This window comes from Trachemys scripta, chromosome 10, assembly GCF_013100865.1.
Source record: "Trachemys scripta elegans isolate TJP31775 chromosome 10, CAS_Tse_1.0, whole genome shotgun sequence".
NCBI lineage: Eukaryota > Metazoa > Chordata > Testudines > Emydidae > Trachemys > Trachemys scripta.
The window spans coordinates 22,698,480-22,724,527 of record NC_048307.1 but is presented as its reverse complement, the minus strand read 5'-3'; the positions used below and the strand labels follow the sequence as shown (position 1 = coordinate 22,724,527).

The 26,048-nt window shown below is 44.1% G+C and overlaps 1 protein-coding gene across 1 annotated transcript in view; it reads right to left on the bottom strand.

Moving 5' to 3' along the window:
* The window catches only part of LOC117884128, a 189,630-nt gene that overhangs the window by 132,272 nt on the left and 31,310 nt on the right, over positions 1 to 26,048 (bottom strand). Inside the window, exons 9-12 of the mRNA XM_034784275.1 lie at positions 16,046 to 16,149; positions 11,645 to 11,810; positions 7,013 to 7,192; positions 162 to 314 (exon numbers count right to left, since the gene is read on the bottom strand). Coding sequence (XP_034640166.1) covers positions 162 to 314; positions 7,013 to 7,192; positions 11,645 to 11,810; positions 16,046 to 16,149 — 603 coding nt within the window. The remainder of the gene's footprint in view (positions 1 to 161; positions 315 to 7,012; positions 7,193 to 11,644; positions 11,811 to 16,045; positions 16,150 to 26,048) is intronic.

Here is a 26,048-nt window from a genome sequence, read left to right as displayed (position 1 = left end):
TGCCGTGTGAGCTTCACCTGGGAGCTTGTATACCTGTATGAAACTCGGAGGGGGGGGGAAGAGGGGGACTCCCTGCCCTCCCCTGCCCTGACCCTGATTTCACACAGCACAGATTCCAATACAGCACCAGTAAATCATCAACCACTGAACACATTACTTACATTGGCAGCACAGGGAATGCGTCTGAAGGCCTGTATGGCAGCTAGGCGGATTTCAGTGGGGTTGCTTCTCAGGGATGCACAAGAACTCAGGATAGGTGTTAGAGATGTTGCTGCCAGCCCTGCATTTCCAATTGCTTTTAACACTAGCTGCAGCTGAAAATACAAAGCAAGGCAAAATGGGAAACTGAGGTCATTGCTGCTAAAACCATCCCATCACCTGCACAAGATAGTTTATTACTTTTATATTATCACATTTTCTTTCAAAATAGTCTGCCTAAAACAGATCTTTGCTCACCATTTTATTGCCGCATGGGGAATTCTCAATCATGAACCACAAACATGAACAGATCTTTAGAATGAACTGCAGAGAAAAATTGCTTGGACACAGGATGCAAAGATATCATTTCAGACACTCCTGTATCATTGCCGTGTTCTTGCAAAATTTCAGAACAGCAAATACTGAGAGTGTCCTTGGAGATCGCCTGGAATCAATTGTTTAGATCAGAGAAGGTGATAGCAGAATATCTGCCTATCTGCCAGGGTGTCAGGCTAGGTCACAACTCAAAAGATTTGCTGGCATAGTTACGTCAGTTCGGAATGTAAAAAATTTGCACCCCTAAGTGCAATGTGCCAGCAAAAGCTAATGTAGTTACATTGGCAAAAGAGTCCATATGCTTATATCACTTATTTCATTCAGGGAACTAGTATAAAGTACAGCTCCCCTAAGGGCATGGCTACACTTGCAGATGTAGAGCGCTTTGAGTTAAACCAGCCTTCAGAAAGCGCTGTAGGGAAAGCGCTGAAATTGTCCACAATGACAGCTCCAAGCGCACTGGCATGGCCACATTTGAGGCACTTGCAGCGGCATTGGGAGCGGTGCATTATGGGCAGCTATCTCACAGAGCACCTCTTCCCATTCTGGCAATGAGGCTCGTGGGAAGGGTTCCAGGGGTGAGGGGCATTCTGTGTCCTGACCCAACACTCCATGATGCTTCAGTTCGCATCCCTGGGCTTCTGTCCACATTTGGTGCCATCTTTCAACATTTTTTGTACTGCGCGCTCTGTCTTCCCTTTCGGTCTGCGGGAATGGAGTCCGAACTGCTGAGGAATATGCTGATGAGCCGCGCCAGCACATCACGTTTGGCAGTCGAGTTACTCCTTAAGAGCCAAACTGACAGTGAGGACTCCGACAATATCGACTCGAGTAACGCATACGACACGCATACGAGATTGCTTGTGGCATTCATGGACATGCTCACCACCATGGAACGCCGCTTTTGGGCTCAGGAAACAAACACTGAGTGGTGGGATCACATCATCCTGAAAGTCTGGGCTGACGAGCAGTGGCTGCAGAACTTTCAGATGAGAAAAGCCACTTTCATGGGATGGCGCTCACCCCTATCCTGCAGCGCAAGGACACGAGATTGAGAGCTGCCCTGACGGTGGAGAAGCAGGTGGCTATTGCAGTCTGGAAGCTGGCAACTCCAGACAGCTACCGATCAGTCGCTAACCAGTTTGGAGTGGGAAAGTCAACCGTTGGAATCGTGTTGATGCAAGTTTGCAGGGCCATTAATCATGTCATGCTCAGAAGAACCGTGACTCTGGGTATCGTGCATGACATTGTAGCTGGCTTTGCACAAATGGGTTTCCCTAACCACGGAGGAGCGATAGATGGGACGCATATTCCAATTCTGGCACCAGCCCACCTAGCCTCCGAGTACGTTACTCGGAAGGGGTATTTCTCTATGGTTTTCCAGGCGCTTGTGGATCACCTTGGGAGTTTCATTTACATTAACGCAGGCAGGTCCGGAAAACTGCATGACGCATGCATCTTTTGGAACACTGGCCTGTTCAGGAAGCTGCAAGCAGGAACTTTCTTCCTGGACCAGAAGATCACCATAGGGGAAGTTGAAATGCCCATTGTGATCCTTGGAGACCCCGCTTACCCTTTAATGCTGTGGCTCATGAAACCCTACACAGGGAGCCTTGACAGCAGCAAGGAGCGGTTCAACAACAGGCTGAGCCAGTGCAGAATGACCATGGAGTGCGCTTTTGGCCGTTTAAAGGGCCACTGGCGATCTCTGTATGGGAAGCTGGATCTGGCCGATGACAGCATCCCCGCGGTTATATCCGCATGCTGTACCCTCCATAACATTTGTGAAGGGAAGGGTGAAAGATTCACTCAGGCATGGAACTCGGAGGTTCAACACCTGAAGGCGGAATTTGAACAGCCAGAGAGCAGGGCTATTAGAGGGGCTCAGCACAGGGCTTCAAGGATTAGGAATGCCTCGAGGGAGCAATTTGAGGCTGAAAGCCACCTGTAATATTTGGTGTCCTGCACAGGAGTGAAGTGCAGTGGTTCCAATGTTAGAAGGAATCTGTGTTTGCTACGCTGACTTGCAGTGCCTGTTGCTTTCCTGGGCTAAGGTATCTTTTACTTTATGCAATAATAAAGAATGTTTTCAAAGGAAAAAATCCATTTATTGAAAAGAAACACAACTGCTTGGGAAACAGAAGGGGCAAGGGGATGGGGTGGGGAACAGTACAATCACAGATTTGCATATGTCCTGTTATCATACTCAGCGTTCCTCTCTGGAGTGCTGTGCAATGAGTGTTGCACTTCAGGATGGCTATACTGCATGGTGATGGAAAGTGGGTTGGAGGTGATATGGTGGCACAAGGGAAAGAGTTTTGGGACAAGAGCTGCGGGTGTGGGGGGAGGGCAGGTATGGTAGTGCTCTGCCTGCATGGCTACGAGTGCCTGGATTGAGTCCGCTTAGCGCTCCATGATGCTTATCAGCCAATCCGTGCGTTGCTGCCGGAGCACCACGCTTTTGTGCCAGCACTCTTCATTCTACTGGTAGATCCTCCTCCTCCTTTCACTCTCCCTTCACCCCTTTTAGATTCTCGTTAAGGGACTGCTGCATTACTTCATGCAGCATGACTTCTTTGCTTCTACTTGGCCTCTTCCTGATTCTTTGCAGCCTCTCGGACGGTGATAACATGGACGACTGAGATCTCAAGGTTGCATCTGTAAAGGCAAAATGCAACACCAGACAGAGCAATGATTCCCCCGTACTTAAGGGCAAGCACAGTCTACACAATAGCAAAGCAAGCGGACGTAACCCACGGGAGCCCCAAAATAGTGAGTCAAGGGGGACTGATGGTTTCATGGCCGTACTGTCCTCTGGGTTTCTGTGCCTTGGGGAGAGCCAACAGCTGCAGGGAGTTCCTATACTGAACACTGTCCCCACATTTTCCACAGGAGTTCGTCATGGAAGATATCTCCCTGCTGAGGGTGACCTGGAAAGCAAGGGAGGGTCTTCTACTACAATGCAGCTTCTGCCATAGCCCAAATTCAGCTTGCCTGTGTGCAGCAATGGTCCCCCACCCCTCACAGCACAGTGGCGCGGACATGTTAGCCTGACTGAGACAAGGACCACAGTAGCTCTCCCAAGAAACCTGCGCAAGCGCATTGCCCAAGTTCTGGATGAGACCTTTGAAGAGATCACTGAAGCTGATTACCGCGATGTGAGAGCACATCGACACCCTATTCCGCATCTAGGCATGCATGCAGCCTTAACCCTCCTTGCCCCAAGAGCCTGCACCGAATAACTTCTTTCCCAAAATAAAAGCCGCTTACCGGGCACCTCCTCTGGTGTTTGTCCTTCCCCAAGCACCAGCTGCCATGACTGGCTACCTTCCTCCTGACTTGAGAACTGCTCCTGGCTGCAAGTATCTAGGGATGTCGGGGTGTCTTCCTCTTCCTCAACACCCTCGCTCCCACTTTCCTCCTCCTGCCTTGCTGAACTGGGGTCTAAAGTGTCCATGGTGGTCCTCGGAGTGGAGGTGGGGTCACCCCCAAGTATCGCGTCCAGCTCTTTGTAGAAACAGCAGGTCATGGGGGCAGCACCAGAGTGGCGGCTTGCCTTGCGGGCTTTCCAGTAGACATTCCGCAGTTCCTTCACTTTAACCCTGCATTGCAGTGTGTCCCGGTCATGGCCCCTTTCCATCATGTCCCTTGATATCTGCCCAAAGGTATCATAATGCCTATGGCTGGAGCGCAGCTGGGACTGGACAGCTTCCTCCCCCAAACACTGATGAGATCCAGCACCTCGCCATTGCTCCATACTGGGGATCGCCTGGCGCATGGAGGCATGGTCACCTGGAAAGATTCGCTGAGAGCACTCCACGCCTTGCTGAGCAAACAGGAAGGGGATTTTCAAAATTCCCAGCGAATTTAAAGGCGGGTCTGATGGTTGGTCACCTGAGCGCAGGGCAATAGAGTTCAAAGTGATGACCAGAGTGGCTAGAACAGGCATTGTGGGACACTTCTGGAGGCAAATCAGAGCGCATTAACAAACCAGGGTGTCCACTCTGGCGCTGCGGTGCTCCAGCGGGGGCGCATCAAACGTTATTCCACTCACCGAGGTGGAGTACCAGGAGCGCTCTAGTCACGGAATCCGGGCGCTCTACGTGCCTTGCCAGTGTGGAAGGGTTGTGAGTTAGAGCGCACGAGGCTGCTTTAATGCGCTCTAACTTGCAAGTGTAGCCATGCCCTTAGAGGGTTTGCCACTATAGGTCAATTGGCAAACCCTTCCTGGTGTAGACAAGACCGTACATTCCCATAGTTTGCTCTTCTATAAACAATATAGCACTTTTTAAATGAAATTTGGTTTGGAACTGTGATGCTGCAAAAGTATCCAAAAGATACAGTGCATATTAATTTCAGTGTGAAGGCACAGACAATGCAACAAGTAGGGGAGGGGGACGATTTTCAAATATATGAAAGCTATGTCTCAGTTTGATTATCTATAGATCAAAACGCTGCAAGGTAAAATGCTTAGTGGTAAAGGTTTGGGGTTCTGAATGCCATGGTTGATTAAGTCATTTACCACAATGTTACCACGGTCATTTCCTATACTAAGTATAGAGGAAACCGGAGGAATTTCAGAAACCAATGGACATAGTAACTGTTGGAAAATGACGACTTTTCAATAGCAAGCTCTATGCCTAGACTCCCTATACCCATAAGTTCAACTCCTCATAGGCTGACCCACCTTGCATTGTTCTTAGCTAAATTGTGCTGTATATACACACACACACACACACACCGGTGTAGTTCAGGAGTAATTGCAGAGTTAAAACGTGTCAGAAACTGCTGTAACTGTGTGAGCTAAAGGAGACTCAGACCCTATTTAATGTAGGATGCTTATGATGAGGCTTGAGACATGAGATTCTTTCGATGGTGCATGGATATCAAAGATGACATGGCCATTTTAGTAGAATTGTCCTAAGCCAAAAATATCCTCTCCCCTGCACCCATTGCGCCATATTGTTGCTCAGCTGGTGCCTGGCCTGCCTCTCCTGAGGTGGCTGCATTTCAGTGGGTCTCAAAAATCAAGCCACTTTTATTTAGGTGCCTTGCTTTGTGTTGAACATCTTGGCCAGATTCTGTACAGTCCTTTGGGATGCTTCAGGACTGTAAATGTAAATTATTATTTTCATGACAAGCTCATGCATGTAACATTAAGGAAAAAGCCCTTCCGTTATTTGAACGGCCTTTTAAAAGAAACCCAGCTTTAGTCAGAAATGCATGTTGAAGAGATTAAGAGAAGTCTGGCTTACTCTCAGGAAATAGTTCCTAATGGTGAGAGCTATTAGACTATGGAATAGTCCCCCAAGAGAAATGGTGGAAGCCCTATTGCCCGAGTTATTTATCTAGGCACAGCACTAGAAGGTACACAGTAGGGAGCAATTCTGCCCCTCCCTAGGAAAATGGACTCTATAACCTCATACAACAGATTTTTCCTGCCTGTCTTTCCATCTGCCTTCTACGATTCTATTGCCCACAGGAGCAGTCAAAAAAGTTCAGGAATGACATTTTTATCTTAAAAGCTCAATTGAAATTTCCATAAAATAAAACCTGGTGTTTAAATAACTGCTGTAACAGAACTGAGAGTGACAAATTGTTCAGATGATATGAAAAAAATAACTAAAACCAAGTGTGCTTTGCACATTGGGACCTTAAATTCTGGAAGGTGCAAAATACCTCGGCTAGCATAGCAGTTGGGGTCCTGCTACACTTACTAACTATCTGGTACACTGTCACTGTGGTCTCTAAGGGTGAGAAGGAAGGAGCTTAGGAGGATGGTGAAACAGAAGGAAGATATTTCTTTAAAGGTGAAGTGCAGTTAAAATGAAGAATCCAGAAATATGGGCTGAATTGCTCCCAGTCCAACAGAGAAATCACACACAATCAACAGACACAATATCATTTCCCCTTTCCTTGGCAAGTCCTTCAACATCATGCTAGTCAACTCCAGTCATGCTGTGACTCCCCAGAGTGCATCATCCTATGATGTTACAGCTACCACTAACTGCATGAAGCCAATCAAAAGAAGGGACAGGTAAATTATTTCTCGTGGTATCTGTAGTTTTTAAAAGGTTTTTCATTTTATATCCAACAGCTTTTAAAATAATATGTTACAAATAAAATTTTAAAATCTGTAGAAAGGATTAAAAAAGATCCAACACACTTGTGCCTTTTTAGACAATTTTCTAAAAGGTTTTGTTGTCTGAATACCCACGAATATCCATGAAAGCAACTCTTTTCTGTCCAACAAGCCTCTTTTGGCCATATGTACTACCAAAGAATATAGCTGAAATGAGTAAAATAACATTTGCTTGTAGATTCAAAAGGTATCCATATTTTCACTCCAGACTCCATTGCATGTCATTTTCATCGTACAGGTTCTTATTCTGATTGTGTCTAAAGGGAGAAAAAGGGAGGGATGGCTGTTTGAAACTTGTCTTCGGGGTTACTCCATGCTTGTCTAAATGACTGTTACCTGGCTGAGTCCTGATTCTTGCAAGGTGCAGTTTCCTCCCAAGTATCCTTCCAGAATACTTGTCACCATCTGTACTGCAGGCAGACGGTCACAGGCGCTGTTAGCTGAACAAAAGTGATGCACCAAAGCAGTTATTCCTAAGAAGACACTCTGACTTGCTCCTGGTGACTGCAGCAAAGGCTGTAAATCAAGACAAGAATGACAGGCGGCTTAAAAACTGTAAGCCTCATATTTATTATAATACCCCGAGCACTCTGATGGCATGTACATCTTCACAGAGATTTACAAACATTAATTAATTCATCCTTATACACTCTTATGAAGCCACAGAAAATAACCCCCATTTTCAAATACTGACTATTGTGTCTTTGAAAGGTTTTAATAAAAAAACATGCTGGGGAGACTCAGAGGAAAACCCCAGATGATATGGAGAAAAATCTACCACTCTCATATGCTTAAGTGAAGACTGAATTAGTATGATCCTTGAGAGGACTCAAGGCCATTCTATAGTGAAATGCATTCCAAGACACTCCCAGTGCTTAGAACACTCACATTGTTTATGTTGCAAAATATACTGCCTGTCCCCATAGCAATGGGCTCTCCAAGTCAAGATTAAGCTGTAGCAAATAGAAGCTTTTGATGCAAAGATGCTGTACAGTGCATGGAGGAGATTAATACAAGTGGCCATTGTCCAGCACTCTCAACAGGGGAGTGCTTTAAATTAAGGATACCAGTGCAGTGAGAATGTAATTTAGATTGGCTGTAACATTATCACCTACACTTTTATTGAGGTATAGCAATAGTGCAGTATTTCACGAGTCACATTTTATATTAAGTTTCCACTGATAAATAGCTTATAAAAGATAATACAAGACTATAACAATTTATTAACCATTTATTAGTTTGTTATTGTGTCCAACAGGTTGTTTATAACCAGAAGCACCTACCACAATGGGGGTTCTGGTCTAGGACTAGGTGCTACAATAATACAAATAATAAATAAACAAATAACCTAAAACACATGTTAGTGTATTACAGATAGTTATATAAGTGCATGCTAATTATGTCTGTAATATGCTTACAACACCTATAAATCATTTATTAGCCTTTTATAAAAGGAACCTAAATATAAAGTGTGACCCACATATCTTACAGGGCTTAATCCTGAAAACCACTACTCCAGTAATTCTATTGAATTCAGTGGACCAGGACTAGTTGAGGCCAAAAGGATTGCAAGATTAGGCCTATGGTTATGCACAGTTTGCATCTCTTGTGACTTGTTTTCTTTTTACAGCACCCCCCTACTGAAATTTTCTCTTCCTGCCACTTTGGCAGCTGCTGTTTTTTAGATGCAGCCAGCTCTGTAGGAGAGAGAGACACCATGAGCGCTCTCGTGTAGACCCTACTTTTGTTCTTTCTTGTAAAAGCAGTTATTATAAATAAATATGATAAATAAATGGTTGGTGTTTGTATATACAAAATTGTAACAGGGCCCCTAGATGTGAATACCTATAGATTAATGCCTGACAGAATGGTATGTTATTTTTCTCCTAGAAAACAACTGGCGTTTGCAGTTCAGCACAGACAATTTTAAAAAGTGCCCTCTAGTAGCAGGTCTCTGCTGCACTCACTGGCAATCAAGCAGTTTCTGATTGCTCTTTCTGTAATAAAAGATCAGCCAAGAACTTTTCAAACCTCTCCCAATTTAGCTTTCTGAATAGAAAGTTAAAAGTAGCAACATTGCAAACCCAGATCCAACCTGCACACTGAGAGCAGCTGTTAAGAATCCTGGGAGTAAAGGAGAGAAAGAGCAGCTGGAGAGGGTGGACAGAGGAAGGAGAAATGGAACAGGAAATGCATCTGGAGGGAGAAGAGCAGGGAGAAGGGCCAGAGGAAGCAAAAGACTGAAAAAAGCTATAGCTGAGGGAGGGAGGGAGGGAGGGAGACTTTGCATAGAAAGTTATAGTCCTAGCATTCTAACGACACAAACAAATTCAGCCTCATTTCTTTATGAGGCCAGTGTGTAATGAATTTATGTGCATCTACCAGAGCTGTTCATTTTATGCACATCAGTCAATATTTTAACATACCATACAATAAATTTCATTATGAGCACTTGCATGAGTAAAAAGACACACGTGTTTTCAGGAACAGAACCCATGTGTTTATATGGGAACCTACTCTGAACTGTTTGCATTCCATAATCATTAGCAGATTCTTTCCCAGTACACAAACTTGCCATGAATTGTAAACATTTCTCAACTACAGGCATTTTGGAGAAGAGGAGCACTGGAAGCTAAGTGGGTCCAAGGCACAAAATATGTTTCTATTTGTCCAATAAAGCTGTAGTCAAACCCCATATTTCCATACACCCTGAAGTAAACATGGTTTTGTTGAAAATCCCATAATTGAAGTGATGACCCAGAAGACTAAATGAGCTGGATATGAATTATCTCAACTAGGAATTCTGGAAAGCCTTCAAAGCTCTGGCAGCCGGCGCTTTATTATCCTGGCCTGTAATTGTTTGATAGGGAACAGCAAGTTGTGAGAATGATTTTTCATGAGTCTGACCAATCAGTGGGCCCTTTGCTGCCAAGCCAAATAGACCCAGGCAGTTATTTTATTCTGTTTAAAAATAATTTGCAATTGCTGACTTTCCCTCAAAGTGATCTCAGGCTTTTCAAACACAGTAAGCTACAGAAGTAGCTATTAAGCTATCCCCACCTGAAATGGAACAGGACAACCTCAGGAAGAATGTACCAGGCCCAAGTGCTCATTCACTGGGCACAGATAAGTCACAATCCCCCTGCTTAAACCCAGCAAGAAGATTTTGCTGTAAGTCAGGGCCGTTGCCTTCTGAACCATTACGTTTCCCCACTCCATTAAAGGCAAGAAATAGAATTTCCCTCCTTCCTCCCTTCAATGGCTATGAGATACAACACACACACATGGAGCCAGATTCTAGGGTACCCCAATCAGGAGCAGCCTGTAATTTCTACACTTTGGTCTGATGCTGGCTGTGGGCAGAAGGATCCGTGCAAGCTTTTCTTGTCTGCCTCCACATGCTCCATCTGGCCTTGATGTTGCTTTCTCACCAGAGTATTTGGGATTCATTATAGCTGAAAACTGGAATAAGTCCAATGGGACTTTTGTGTACTGACTAAATGAGTCAGAAAAAAATGTCAACTAGCAAGAAATGCTAAGGGTATAACATGTCCCATTGCTTCCCTTCCTATGCCTGGTCCCCTGTTCACTGCAGGGGCTGTGGAACAATGGCCATTTTTCCACAGATAAGTTTGGGACATTTTGTACCTTGGTCAGAATTTGGTCTACTATGTATTTTATCCAGCTGTCTTATTATTACCTTGTTTTCCAATCACTAAAAAAAAACAAATCACGAGTAATGCTGCTGAGGCAGAGGAAACTAAGTGAGAATTGCCCAGTATGCTGCAATAACCCTCTCTCTTTTTTAAAAACACCCACCCACCTCTATTCATGATCCCAGAGTAGAAATATTACAAGCCAGGTTGCTCATTCCAGTCTGCACAGATGTAGGAAGTACTTGGAATCTTGCAAACACCTTGCCAGTTTGCTCAATTTTTAGCTCAATCCTGAGCTCAATTTTGCATACCCAGGAAATTTGGTTACTTCTTCAGAGAAGCACACAAACTGAACCAAATCCTTTGAGGCCCTCCCATCACTAAAAAAAACGCCCATTTACAGCAGTTTCAATAACAGCGTCCTGCAGAAAGTGAAGCCCAAAGAAGAGGGCACTGTGCAAATGTAAAAACCATAGAGCAGTAAAGCCCTTTAGGGTGTATGTAAAATTCCCTGTATCCTTTCCTCCAAATCTTGGAAAATGACACATGAAAGGTGACAAATGCCATTCTGAGCTGAAATGCATGGTGTACATCATAATCCACAAAGGGACTGCATTACATATTACCTTAGGGGAAAACCACACTATAAAAATGTGAATACTCAGCACATATAATCAACTAACAAGTCAAAATCTGAAAAGCAGCTGTAGGCCTGGAATGTCTGTGGGTGTTAATTATAATACTCCTAAAAAGGTGCTGAATTAACAGCACTGGAGAATGAAGCCTCTATCCAAAAAACAGGGACAGCAGAACCTGTAATAGTATCAGCTTCCTCACACTGTCCTACCTTTGAACCTCTACCTTGACCTGCAGAGAGCATCCTTGAGGGGCCAGTTCAGTCTCTTCCCTCCTATCTCTACACTGCCGGTTCAAATCAAACCCCAGGAACTAAAGGCTGTTTGCACCCTCTGTTGGAGTCTTACATGAAATGAGCTGGTAGTTTCAGTCCACTCCCAGAACACATCACTAAAATCACCTCCAGAAGCAGAGTTTCATGTAAATCTGAGTGGGAGTGAGACTAATAGTCTAAATGCCAAGGCTAGGAATAAATATAATATATGCCTATCTCACAGAACTGGAAGGGACCCTGAAAGGTCATCAAGTCCAGCCCCCTTCCTTCACTAGCAGGACCAAGTGGCCCCCTCAAGGATTGAACTCACAACCCTGGGTTTAACAGGCCAATGCTCAAACCACTGAGCTAGCCCTCCCCACAGTTGGCTTTAATGATAAAATGAAAAACTGGTCTGCTCACAGCAAGAGAGTCGATCATGCCTGTGGTGGGTTCAGGAATGAATGACAATGACCAAAGGAAAGATTCCATTTTGTCCTCCTCCACTTCTTTTGCAACAATAATTTCTTTCATCAGGACAACACAGGCCTCTGTAGCACACGATGGGAGAGCATCTACTAGCGGCTGCCTGAAACACAACAGAAAAATGTCAAAATCTACATGAACTGAAGTACCTAAGAGTCAAAGAATATTTGCCTTCTGTCTTCCTGAGACTGAGGTTGCTTCAACGGAAATAAAAGTCCACTAAAAAACTAAGGGGCATATCCTTAGGGGCATATCCTGACCCTACAAAAATCACTGGGAGGTTTGGCATGTATTTAAATGGGTGCAGCACTGTACCTCCTAGGCCAAGATTTTCAAATGTGACTAGTGAATCTGGGCATCCCAAGTTTTTGCTTCTCCTCAAGGGACTTGATTTTCAAGAAAGGACTCCTCTAAGATGTCTCAAATTGGGCACCTAAAGACTGAAATGTCTCAAATCTTAGTCATTTAAGTCTGCGGTTCAGAATTATGTCACTTGGGAAAACTGAAAAAAGACATTTGTATAGCAGAAGAGGAATGTCCACACAGGGAGCTATACTGGTGTAGCTATACTGGTATAATTGGTAAGAGTTTCCCATGTAGATAAAGCCTTAGACTGCTATGGGCAGAAGATGACCTGCAGTTGTGATTTTTCTCTGAAGAATAATATTTGTCAGCATGAGAGAAATTAAGTGATTTAGAGTTTTTCTTATAACTAATGTAGAGTTAATGCCAATTTTTCAAGTTTGTGTCAAGTGAAGCATGAACCATTGTTACAAATCCAGAGCAGCTGTACAGAAAATTTAGTCTAAGCTAGATAATATTTTGGCCTGAAAGCACATTAAATGCCTGTTTCTATGCTTGCAGTTCTCAATATATTTACTTGTATTTGCTAGGAAAGCCCACATTGTTGGAAGGAGGAAGAAAAACAAGATTATAGGCCTGATCCCACTCTTACTGAAGTTGAGGGACAAACTAATTGACCACAATAGTGTAGCCTCAGCCTTATCAAAGATCCAAACCCTCAGATCTGAACCAGTCCCAATATCAGAGATGTTTGGACCTTGCTGTAAACATTGTGAGTGAAGCTCAACTCTAGATTATATCAAGGAAATAATTTCCATCTAAAAGTTTCTTCAATCAAAACTGGGAAAGCATTTTCGACCACATTTTTGTGGACATTGGTTGAGGGTTTTTTTAAGTCAGCTCTGGAAAGGCTAGAAAGGGATTTTTGACCTTCCGTGCATGCAGTCAGCATTGTTGCTGAAAGAACATTCCATTAGGAAGGATTTAATTTTAGTGTTCAGTAAACTGGTTTGGATCAGTGAACAGACCAAAACTTTTGCAAAAAAAAAAAGAATCCAAAAGTTCTGTTCACTTTTAAAATTATTTTTCTTTTTCACCTTCCTCTGCTATTCTCATGGTATTTCTGGTAGGACTGAAGGGAGGAAGTGGCAGAAATCTCATAAGAAAACCTTTTTTTAATATAAGGTCTCTTCCAGACCAATTTTGCAGCCTCAAAAGGTTTAATCATGTTGGGTTAAGCATCTGTTTTGTAATTACCTTGAACTAGACCAAACCTCAGAATCTTTTAATGTGCCCACAACAATAATAATTTGACAATGTCCAAGGTTTCACCAAGGTAGGATTCTCCTTGCCCTGATTCCAACCAACACGTATGAATAATTTCCAGATCGTTTGATTTATACTAACTGAGGAGGAATAGCTGGACAAGACGCATAAAAATTGAAACAAAAATGATTTGTTTGGTCATGCAAAAATGTCAAGACTGAGCCAATGTTTTAGAAGCACACCACACAGAGGAACTGAACAAAAATAGCTGGACTCCCAGTGTCTAGGAAAATCCTCATACACACACAGAAATAGCCCATCCTCCACTCCACCAATCACGTTTCCTGCACAATTGACACTGTTAATCTGGGAACAGACTACAGATGGATGTAAAACAAATTGAACACATCAGCTTTGATGAACATCAATCAAGATTTGTTTCTCTAATGAAGCACATCAGGAGCAGCTGCCACTTTTAATTCATTCCACATTGGAAAGTTCATAATGTTCCCAGTGGGATTTTCCATATTTTTCCATTATGACCGGTGCCTAACAACATAAATCTTGATTTACATCCAGATGGTGGAAGCATGACCTGAGCTTCCCGTTGGTATTGTTCCTGGAATGGCTGGAAAATTCTCTTCGCGAGGAAGTGGACAGAGAAGGCAACACTGAACACTGTGCTGGATCAATGACCAGCACTGACAGGGTGTTTCTAGCGGAAAAGGCTTTACACTAATACCATTAACAGTGGCCACTTCTATTATCAGCACTGGCATTAAATACCAAAACACATAAAATTGGGAATTGTAGAATATACACATAAAATACCCTTGAAACAGAAACAGAAATCCTGTTCTATGTGCTCCCTCTTCCCATCCTATTTGTACTGTTTTCAATGGACTCATTTAGTGTATTTAATTCATTTGTATACACCCATTCCCTATAGACTTCTGGGCCAAATTCTTGCCTTCATTTACATTCATACAGCTGTGCTGACTTTGACTCTGTGGGCCTGAGCCTCTTTTAAACTCCGCTGGTGTAAGTCACAATCAACACCACTAGAGGCAGTGGAGTTACACCAGTTTAATACTGATCAAGTTTGCAGATGACACAAAAATTGGGGGAGCAGTAAATAATGAAGAGGTCAGAGGTCACTGATTCAGCATGAACTGGATCGCTTGGTAACCTGGGCGCAAGCAAACAATATGTGTTTTAATACAGCTAAGTGTAAACGTATTCATCTAGGAACAAAGAATGGAGGCCACGCTTACAGGATGGGGAACTCTACCCTGGGAAGCAGTGATTCTGAAGAAGATTTGCAGATAGTGGTGGATAATCAGCTGAACGTAAGCCCCCCCAGCTGAACGTAAGTGTGATGCTGTGGCTAAAAGGGCTAATGCGATCCTGGGATGCATGACAAGGGAATCTTGAGTAGGAGTAGAGAGATTATTTGATACTGTATTTGACACTGGTGCAAAATGCTGCTGAAATACTGTGTCCAGTTCTGGTGTCTACACTTCAAGAAGGATGTTAATATATTGGAGAGCATGAAGAGAAGAGTCATGAGAATGATTAAAGGATTAGAAAACATGCCTTATAGTGATGGACTCAAGGAGTTAGTCTATCTAGCTTAACAAAGAGAAGGTTAAGGGATGACTTGATTAGTCTATAAGTACCCACCTAGGAAATAAATATTTAATAATGGACTCTGCAATCTGGCAGATAAAGGTAGAACACGATCCAGTGGCTGGAAGATGACAGACAAATTCAGACTGGAAATAAGCCATATATTTTTAACAGTGAGAGTAATTAACCATTGAACAATTTACCCAGGGTCGTGGTGGATTCTCTATCACTGACCATTTTAAAATCAAGATTGGATGTTTTTCTAAAAGATCTGCTCTAGGAAGTTCTATGGCCTCTGTTATACAGGTCAGTTTAGATTATCACAATGGTCCCTTCTGGCCTTGGAAGAGAAGAGAATCAGACCTGCTAGGTGGCAAAATATAAGCAGGGGCTGTATAGTGTTCCACTCATAGGAGACACTACCTTGTTTATCATTTATATTACAGCAGCATCTAAAGGCCCCAACAGAGATGGGGGCCCCCATTGTTCAGGTCACTCCAAAAAACACATTGTAAGAGACCTTCCCTGCCCCGAAGCATTTACAGTCTAAACAGACAAGTCACAAAAAATGGGAGAAAGGAAGCGTTGTTATCCCTGTTTTACAGATGGAGAACTGAGGCCCAGAGAGATCAAGGGACTTGACCAAGGAGTCCAGGGAGTCTGTAGAAAAGCTGGTCACAGAATCCAGATCTCCTGAATCCCAATCCAGCATCTTAACTACAAGACCGTTGATCCTGTCTCAAAGCACATCTCAAAACACATAACTGTGAACCCAAGGCAGGGCTTTGCCACTGGCGGTTTGAGAAACTTATTTCAAATATGAGCCAGCAGATTCCTTTCTTTTGGAGAGCTATGCAAGTCTTGTGCACTTATCACTATATTCTGTCACAGAAATCACCTGGCTTTGTGGGAAGTGGGTCTTGGATTTGCTTGAAGACACTGATACATACCTTGGAAAGTTATCGAGCTACATGCTTGAAGGGGAACATCATCTTTCTGTCATTGAAATGAGAGACCCACAGTAGAGCAGAGCAGAACGTAACAACTATTTTGGTGTAGGATCTGATCAAAATAAAGGTAAAGGAAATACATTTCTTTACCATAAAAGAATACAACTGCTCACTGTTAAAGGGGTCTTACCAGTTGTCCCTGCATTTAAACGAAGATCTACGCCAAAGGCCTATTAAAGCATCAGCAGAGAGACTTCGAAGCTCAAACACCAGAGTCATGAAGAGGTCTGCAGTCTAGAAATAGAGGACAGTACAGGTTATATCAGGGGTAGGCAACCTATAGCACGCGGGCCAAAGGCGGCATGCAAGCTGATTTTCAGTGGCACTCACACTGCCTGGGTCCTGGCCACCGGTCTGGGGGCCTCTGCATTATAATTTAATTTTAAATGAAGCGTCTTAAACATTTTAAAAACCTTATTTACTTTACATACAACAATAGTTTAATTATATATTAAAGATATAGAAAGAGACCTTCTAAAAATGTTAAAATGTATTACTGGCACGCGAAACCTTAAATTGGAGTGAATAAATGAAGACTCGGCACACCACTTCTGAAAGCTTGCCGACCCCTGAGTTATATAATAGTTATAGAGGAAGCCTGGTTCAGTGGATAGGTGCACTAGAGTAGGACTTGCTCAACCGCTGAGCCTGCAGTGTAATCTTTGGCCACCCCTGTTCTGTGTTTCTGCCTCTCCTTCTGGTCTGTCTTTTCTATTTAGATTGTAATCTCTTCAGGAAAGAGACTGTCTCTAACTGTCTGCACAGTCCCTATCACAGGGGTGGGCAAACTTTTTGGCCTGAGGGCCACATCGGGGTTCTGAAACGGTATGGAGGGCCAGGTGGGGAAGGCTGTGCCTCCCCAAACGGCCTGGCCCCCACCCCCTATCCACCCCCCTATCCACCCCCTTCCACTTCCCGCCCCCTGACTGCCCTCCTCAGAGCTCCCAAACCATCCAAACCCCCTACTCCTTGTCCCCTGACCATTCCCTCCCAAGACCCCCCCACCCCTAACCGCCCCCCGGGACCCCACCCCCTATCCAACCCCTCTGCTCCCTGTCCCCTGACTGCCCTGACCCCTATCCACACCCCCGCCCCCTGATAGACCCCCCGGGACCTCCATGCCTATCCAACCCCCCTTGTTCCCCGCCCCCTGACTGCCCCCGCAGAACCTCCACCCCATCCAACCGTCCCCTGCTCCCTCTCCCCTGACTGCCCCCCAGGACCCACTGCCCCTTATCCAATCCCCCTGCTCCCTACCCCCTTACCATGCCGCTCAGAGCACCAGGACTGGCAGCTGTGCCACCCAGCCGGAGCCAGCCATGCTGCCACGTTGCCAGGCAGGAGCTCGCAGCCCCACCTCCCAGAGCACTAGTGGCACGGCGAGCTGAGGCTGCGGGGGAGAGGTCGGGGGCTAGTCTCCCCGGCCAGGAGCTCAAGGGCTAGGCGGATGGTCCCGTGGGCCTGATATGGCCTGCAGGCCGTAGTTTTTCCACCTCTGCCCTACCACAATGGGGTCCCAATCTTAGTTAGGGGCCTTAAGGCACTACCGCAATACAAATCAATGACAGTGTGACTGGGTATAATTTGGAGCAGGGACCATCTTTTTGTTCTGCATCTGAATGGCACTTGTTTGTAGTGTTCTTATATACGTTTTGGTCCCAGGATATTAGAGAGACAAGATGGGTGAGGTAATATCTTTTATTAGACAAATTTCTGTTGGTGGGAGAGACAAGCTTTCTAGCTACACAGAGTTCTTACACACAGCACCTCCACCTCGCACACAGCACCCTGCACAATGGGGTGTTGCTGCATGACGGGGGCTCCTAGGCGTTACCACAGTACAAGCAACACAATAACAAAGTATAATATTATATGATACGTAGCACTTATGCAAAACATCGTTTATCTTAGTGATTTATTAATGAGTTACATCTCCCCTCTGTGAAGTAACGTACACAAAGCTGAGAGAATTTATTTCATGTCAATTTATTTAAAAACATGAAAATTTGGGCCTAAATTGAACAGTGCCTCTTTTAGTATTTAGTGCATTGCCACATCAATGTACATGTAGCTGGAGGAAACTAATGCTGATTTGGAACTAAATCAAGTTTTCCAGTTCTAAGAAGGCACTGAAAAGTAGAGCGACTGGACTAGACTGTGCAAGTCCATGATGCACTGATAAAGAGTAAAGAGCTGCTCTTCCCAAGCCCCTTTGGATGTATACTGCACTATTAGTGCTAATTTTCATTCTCTAAAGCCTGATGTTGGAAAGATTAACTAAACAAGCAGATCTTTTGCAGTTGGCCAGTTTTGGCAGACTGCCATCTCTTCCAGGAATGGTCATAGTTAAAGCTCCGTGTTTGTCACGAAGGTCACGGATTCTGTGACTTTCCGTGACCTCCTTGACTTCTGCAGCACTGGTGCGCCTGGCCCGGGGACAGGGCCGGCTCCAGCTTTTTTGCCGCCCCAAACGGCGAAGCGGGAAAAAAAAGAAAAAGAAAGCCTCGATCAGCGGCACTTCGGCGGCAGCTCTACTGCACCGCTTCATTCTTCGGCGGCGGGTCCTTCGCTCCAAGAGGGACTGAGGGACCCGTCGCCGAAGACCCGGACGTGCCGCCCCTTTCCATTGGCCGACCCAAGCACCTGCTTTCTTCGCTGGTGCCTGGAGCCGGCCCTGCCCGGGGGCCACCTGAGCAGCTCAGGCAGCCCCTGGGCCAGGCACACTGGCCGCTGCTCAGGCAGTCTCGGGCGCCCCCACCCCTGAGCAGGAGTAGTTTGGGTGTAGGGGGCTCAGGGCTGAGGGTTGGGGCCTGGGGTGGTGCTTACCTGGGGCGGGGGGGGGGGCTCCGTGTAAGGCCAACAGCAACTGCCCTCCTTCAGCTCCTACCTCCACATGCTGCATCGGCCCGCAGGCACCGCCCCTGTAGCTCCCATTAGCTGCAGTTCCCAGCCAATGGGAGCTGAAGAACCAGGGCTTAGGGCGGAGCGGAGGCAGCACATGGAGCTAGGAGCTGGGTCACCGCTTCCCAGGAACTGGGTAGGGAGCCTGCCCCAACCCCACCACCCGCGTCACCCCCCTGGCCGCAATACCCCCCCCCCCCAGCACCCGCAGCGCCCCTGGGCTGTGACTCCCCTCCCCCCTCCCTCACGGTGCCCCCAGGACCACCCTCCTGAGCCATGCCACCCACCCACCCCCAAGTTTTAGTCAGGGTAAAAGTCAGGGACAGATCACAGGCCGTGAATTTTTGCTTACTGCCTGTGACCTGTCCATGACTTTTGCCAAAAATACCCGTAACTAAAACATAACCGTATTCATAGAATCTTGTATCTAATTATGGGCTTGTGTGTTGCTGGTCTGGAATCTATTTCTTGACCATAGTTTCTTTCCCCAGTCAGGTGCCTCCTTCAGAATGTGGCGAGTTCTACTCTTAAGACATTTTCCAGGTAAAGTTTTTTAGTCCTCTTCATTCCATGCTTACTCCTGATGAGACTTATTTTGGAATCTACCTGCTTATTTTGGCCAATATTCAACTATGATATTTTAAGATGGATACATTTGGAGAAAAGCAAATGTTTCTCTGTAGTTCTCATGGTCACTTACAGAGCTCGTCAAATTTTCTTTTGATGGAACACTTTTCCATCAGAAAATACCATGTCTTCAAATCAAATCTTTCCAGGGGAACATCTCAATTTTGATTAAATTTAGTTTAGAAAAACATCTAAAAATTAAATTTCCTGCAAATTGGAAATTCTGGTTCCTGTACAGTTCTGGTCACTGATTTTTGTGTAGAGTTTTACTATGGAAACTCACAAGTGATTGATTGTCTCCTTTTTTAATGGAGGCCTTTTCCCTGAAACAAATAGCTGTGGTAGCTTCTCTTTTCATCTGGTTACCGGAGCTGGTCCCCCTTTTTTATATCAGTACCACTGTTACATACAAATGCTCCAAGCTAGAAATCACTAAAACAAATCCTCAAAGACTACACAACTGTGAAAGTAATGAAAACTGTGCATCAAGAAATCACATTAAACAAACATAGGTCTGTATTCTCCACATATTGCACACAGCTCACTTAATGTAAAGAGTTATGCATGCTCAGCAAAGACAGTGTGCTTTTGATTTTTATACAGGAGTCTTATCTATCCAAACCCCAATTATCTGAAACTTCCTATTATCCACATACAGACTGTCCTCTGGTGGGAAGGGAATTACTTACCAAATAACACCTCTGATTTTGATAAACCCTATTTATTCTAAGTATTTTTGATCTCCTGTAGGATTAGTATGATATTTTATTACACCTGGAGACTTGTGTTTTTCTTTTAACATTTTAAGGTGTCCAAGCTTTAGTTGGTGTTGCACTTTAATTGGATTAATTTCATTGGATTAATTTAAATTATTCATTTCAGATTTGAAAGGCTGTAAAGTAAAAATATTATTTTTACCAAAAGATATCACTATGGGTCATATATACACACACACACACATATATATATATACCTACACGAGAGAGAGAGAGAGCACATGCATGGTTTAATTCTGCCAGATCACAGCTCCAAGAAACAGGGGGCAGACCTAATTTGGCTCCCTAACTTCTAGCTGTCCTGAAATTTCCTGTGATCCTGTACACTTGCAGTGGGTTTCTACACAGAACTGCCTCCTTGGTAAACAGCCCAATCATTTACAGGTTTCTTACTATTTATGTGGAAAATGAGAGCTCCAAAACTGCTTCCAAGAGCAACGAGAACTTGGTATAATCCCATGCCAGAATTAGATCTTCATTAAGGCTTGCCAGGAGGTTTTCATTAAAAAGGAGCTGGTACTATGTAAGTAGATGGAGTAATCTCTTACCATATCCATTTTTTTTAGAATACTTTCACAGATCCGTGTGTGTATAACTCTTTATGTTTTTGTTCTAATTGGACTTTGCGCAGCAATAGCACATTAATCTAACCAAAATAAAATACACCAAAAAAGAAAAGAACAAGATAATTCCAGCATTATCTTTACAGGCACCTTCAAAAATGAAACCACCAAACCCTGAACATTATAAACTTAGGAGAGTCATTGATATCCTGTATCTGGCAGAACATCCAGACAAGTATACTTAATAGACTTCTTCCAAAGCATTGGTAAAAATCTGTGTCAGAACGTTTATTGTACAAGCAATGGGCGTGAGTGCAATAACCCTGTAGCTACTCACACGAGTAGCCTGGCTGAAGTCAATAGGAGCACTTGTGTGAGTAACTGCTGAGCACTTGTGTGAGTAAGGGGTTCACAAATTGGCCTTATGCATCTAACAGTCTTGGTGCTGTAGCTACAAAACGTCAATAGGACTCAAGCACTTAAGTTCTTTGCTGAATACAGATGGACTTACACACAATGCTTAAATGCTCTCCTGAACTGGGTCATGTGGGCAGCCATTTTCTATTTTCAGAGGTGCTGCAGACAGTGCGAAGGAGATACACCCATCCACACACACTGTGCTCTCTTTTTTCCAAGCTTTATTGTGTCTCTTCCTTGTTGCTGTTTCCTTTAATCTAATAATAGTCATTTTAGACTTAATAATACACTTATTTTGCTCTTTGTAAAGGGACACAACAAGTAATAGGTAACGTTTATAAATCCTGTTGGCATTTAAACTTCACTGTCCTTCTATAGGACTGTGTTTCCTAAGTCTTTGAGACACTTTTGAAACTTTTACCCAGTTTCAATTCTAAACTAATGCAAAAACTAAAGGATCGATCCAATGCCCATTGAACTCAATGGAAAAATTGCCACAGATTTCAATGGACTTTGGATCAAGGCCTAAGACCTAGGAGTTGTGACTTTCCTTCTGTCTTTAATATCAGCATCTCACTTGCTTCATTTTAACTATATGTACTAGATAGGCCCAATTTAGCAAAGCACTTCAGCATGTGTTTAATCCCACTCCTACTTGGCAAGTACATAACAGTTTTAAGATGGTGCTGAAATCCCATTGACTTCATTGGGATTTGCACACCCTGAATTACCTGGCTGAATCGGGGCATTAGTTCTTTGATGAATGGGGTAGGGGAGCACACACAGGCTTAAAATTAAGTATTCGTTTAAATACTTAACCTTATTATGGCCCTGATTTAGCTAACTGGAAATGTGCGACAACTGACAGAGAAGGAAAGGGATGAAAGTGTCCAATCAAAGTGAGAAAGAATTGCTGATGACTGGGGTCTAAAGAAAGCATGTCAGGAGATTGGGAAAAATGCCCCAAGCAGTAATAATGTAGGGCAGTATTTCTCAAATTGGGGTCGCCGCTTGTGTAGGGAAAGCCCCTGGCGGGCCGGGCCAGTTTGTTTACCTGCCCCGCCCGCAGGTCCGGCCGATTGCGGCTCCCACTGGCTGCGGTTCACCGCTGCAGGCCAATGGGGGCTGCTGGAAGCGGTGGCCAGTAAGTCCCTCAGCCCACGCCGTTTCCAGCAGCTCCCATTGGCCTAGAGCAGCGAACTGCGGCCAGTGGGAACCACGATCAGCCGGACCTGCGGACGGGGCAGGTAAACAAACCAGCCCGGCCCGCTGGGGCTTTCCCTACACAAGCGGCGACCCCAGTTTGAGAAACACTGATGTAGGGGCCTCAGCAGACCAACTCCATTTCATTTCAGCACTCATCTTCAATTCAAGGAAGTTATATTTTTCTAACACATGTTCAATTAAAGAAAGACATCTAAGACACCTTCAGTTTTCAAGAGTAAGTAAGGAGAAGAGGGAACTATATAAATCAGAAGCAGCATGCTAATAGTATCAGATAAAAGGAAACCATACTTGCATAAAACCCATACACTAATAATCAGACTGAACACATTCTCAAAACAACCTCCCCTGTGACTTTATAAGCTCTAGTAGTTGGCAGCAAATAAGGTAATAAGCTTTAAACAGAGTAAGTGCTTGTATTTAATGTCAACAAAAATACTTTTATCTGGAAAAAACTAAACACCTCTTCAGTTCATAGTTTATTACATTACCTCCCGATTTCAAATACACTCTAATATTTATGTTGTCAAAGAGGGGGAAATAATGTTTATGTTCTTGCTAGAATTACAAAATTTCTTGAGGTATGTGTAAGAGGAAAAACAAATCATTTTTTAATGCTGAGTGAAGGGTTCTCAGTAAGGTTATAGCTTACCTGACTACACCATCTCAACACAACCTAACATCAAGGTTAAAAAAGACCCTTGCACCCTGAAGTAAAGCAGTCAAAGAATATTTGCATTTCTGGGCCAAGTTCAGTGCTGATTTATAACACTCGCAATACCGCTGAATTCACAATGGATGTGTCAGTGGAGCAGGAGAATGGTCTAGTGGTTTGGGTGTTAACCTAGGACTTGTGGGGAGCTGGAGTTAAATCCCTGCTTTATCACAGACTTCCTGTGTAACCTCTGGCAAGTCATTTAGGCTCCTCTGCCTCTGTTTCTCATCTGTCAAATGTGGATAATAATACTTTCCTAACTCACAGAGGTGTTGTGAGGATAAATACACTAAAGCTTGTCCTCCCATCACTATGGTAATGGGAGCCATATAAGTACCTAAGACAGATAAATAATAGCACTTTACACATGTATATGATTAATTTCTAACTGAGTAAAATAGGAAAACCACTCCTAAAACTTCTAGAGGATAATGGAATCATGAGCAATAACAGGATTGGTGGACAAGGGAAAGCAATAGATGGATTTGGGTATTGCTAGCATGTCTCCAGAAAATTTGTTCTCAACTAGTGCTGGTTGAAACATTGGGTTCTTTTCTTGTGGAAAACTCTGACTTTTTGTTGAAAAACTGAAAATTTTCATCTAAAACCAAAAGTTTTCAGCCAAAAAAATGTGTGGTTTTCACAAAACATAGGTACTTTTCCATGGAAAAATTCATTTATTTAAAAAAAAAAGTCTGACAAAATGCAGTTTAGACAAAAAAAATTCAGCCAGCCCAACTCATAACATTAATTTGAATGGCCTGATATACAAACATGTAATTCAGACTAAAAACCAGCAGGACAGTAAATACAGGTTAATAATTTACACCAAAGCTTAAAGGAGATGCCTAGCGACGTGCTATAGGGATCACTGTTAGGCTCAGTCTCGTTTAGTATTTTCATTAAAGGCCTAAGAGAGGGAGTAAAGAGCACGTCAATGAAATTTGCAGATATTCAGCTGGGAGGAGCTGTGAACCCCAATGAGTACAGTGGAATAATACAAAGGTGCCTGAAAATAACAAACTGTGATTCCACTTGGAAAAAAGCAGATTAATCTCTGTTCAGGGGAGAATAATCCAACCCACCAATAGTCAATGGGAAGGAGAAACTTAGGAAGCATTAATGTTGGAAGAGACTTGGAAGTGGGAACAGAGAGCAAATTAAACATAACTTTACAACAGAGTAGGGCAGTAAAAAAAAAGCTAATGCAATTTTAAGGGGCATATGTAAAAGCTGGGATAAGGGTCCCTCTCTTAAGCAGCTGGAATGCACAAACACCTGGAATATTGTAGTCATTTCAGGTCAGGGCATTACCAGGAGATATTGACAAACTCCAAGGAGTTCACAGAAAACAGGGCCGGCTCCAGGCACCAGCCTGGCAAGCAGGTGCTTGGGGCGGCCGCTCCGGAGAGGGGCGGCATGTCCAGCTATTCTGCGGCAATTTGGCGGACGGTCTCTCACTCCCGTTCGGAGCAAAGGACCTCCCACCGAATTGCCGCTGCAGATCGCGATCACGGCTTTTTTTTTTTTTTTTTTTTTTTGGCTGCTTGGGGCGGCCAAAATCCGGGAGCCGGCCCTGACAGAAAAGCAACAAAACCGGCTGATGGCTGGGAGGAGGAGATGGCTTACAATGAAAGATTTAAAAAGCAATCATTTTGCTAAGTGACAGCTAAGGGAAGGCGTGATAACTGTCAACAAATGTGTGGATCATGTAAACACCAAGGAAGGAGAGGAATTATTTAGATCCATACAAACGTAGTACACCTAAGGTCTGCAAATACTCCTTGACAGTGGGCTCCATTAAAGTGTGGAACAGTCTCCCATGGCAAGTGGCAGAAGTCCAATCACTTGGGATATTTAAAACTAGACTGGACAAAACAGCGGCAGATGTTTAGTGGGTGCAGTCCTGGCTTGGCATTGAGAGGGACAAGGTGACCTAACAGACCTGTTCCATTTCTGTCTTCTAAGAATTCAGGGTATGTGACGTTTTCTGTTCAGAACTGAGGCCAACTGTGCACTAAGAGTAAGTGCTGACAAGTCCAGGAGGTAAGGAACAGTCGTAGCTGCTAAAAGCAAAGCAATCTACACTGTCTCCCCATCTCCTTTTCTCTTCCAATACCTATGTTACCAGGGTAGGATTCAGCTTTGCTCCCTAGAATCAAAAGCCATGAGTCCAACTCACAGCCCACAAGTGTCCACACCATAGACACCACCCAAATTGGTACTGATTAGCAACTTTTCTGAACACTTTAGGAGTGAGGCCAAGGAATGAATGGGGATGGAGAACAAACTAACCTCTTGATCCTAGAGGTCACTCATCCGGTCAGAGCTGGGGGTTGGTGGGGAACGCAGTAATAGGGCAGTGTGGGGGAGCTAGCTGTGCCACTGCCCATGCTGCACCTGTTTGGTGAATAGAGGGCGGCATTCTCAAGGGCTGTCAATCCAGTACCACCATGTTAATGGAGGCCACTACAGAACCTGCATCAGAGCCTCACTGCAAGAGTCTCTGAAAGTGACAGTTGCTTCTCTCCTTTCTTTGACATTTTTTTTTATTCTGCGCTTGTTCTGTTAATGGTCCATTAGCTAATCTCCATCCACATTGAAATTCAATCCATTCTCATAATGGCATTTTAAAAACCCTCAGCTTCCTGGGGAGTGACACAATTTCCCCCTCCTCCTTCGCACTGTTCACTGTTTTGGGGGATTTTCCTCTCTATTTATTCTTGTTTTTGTTTCCTGAATGAAATGCATAATCTTGCCTCATTCAGAGCCAGACAATAGGGAGACAAATAAGCGACACATGGCTGCCAAGGAAGCAGTCTCCCAGACAACACCATGACCATTCCCATAACTCCCTTCCTGGCCCATAGGACATTATATTGGTTGGAATGAGGTGAATGAAAAACAGAA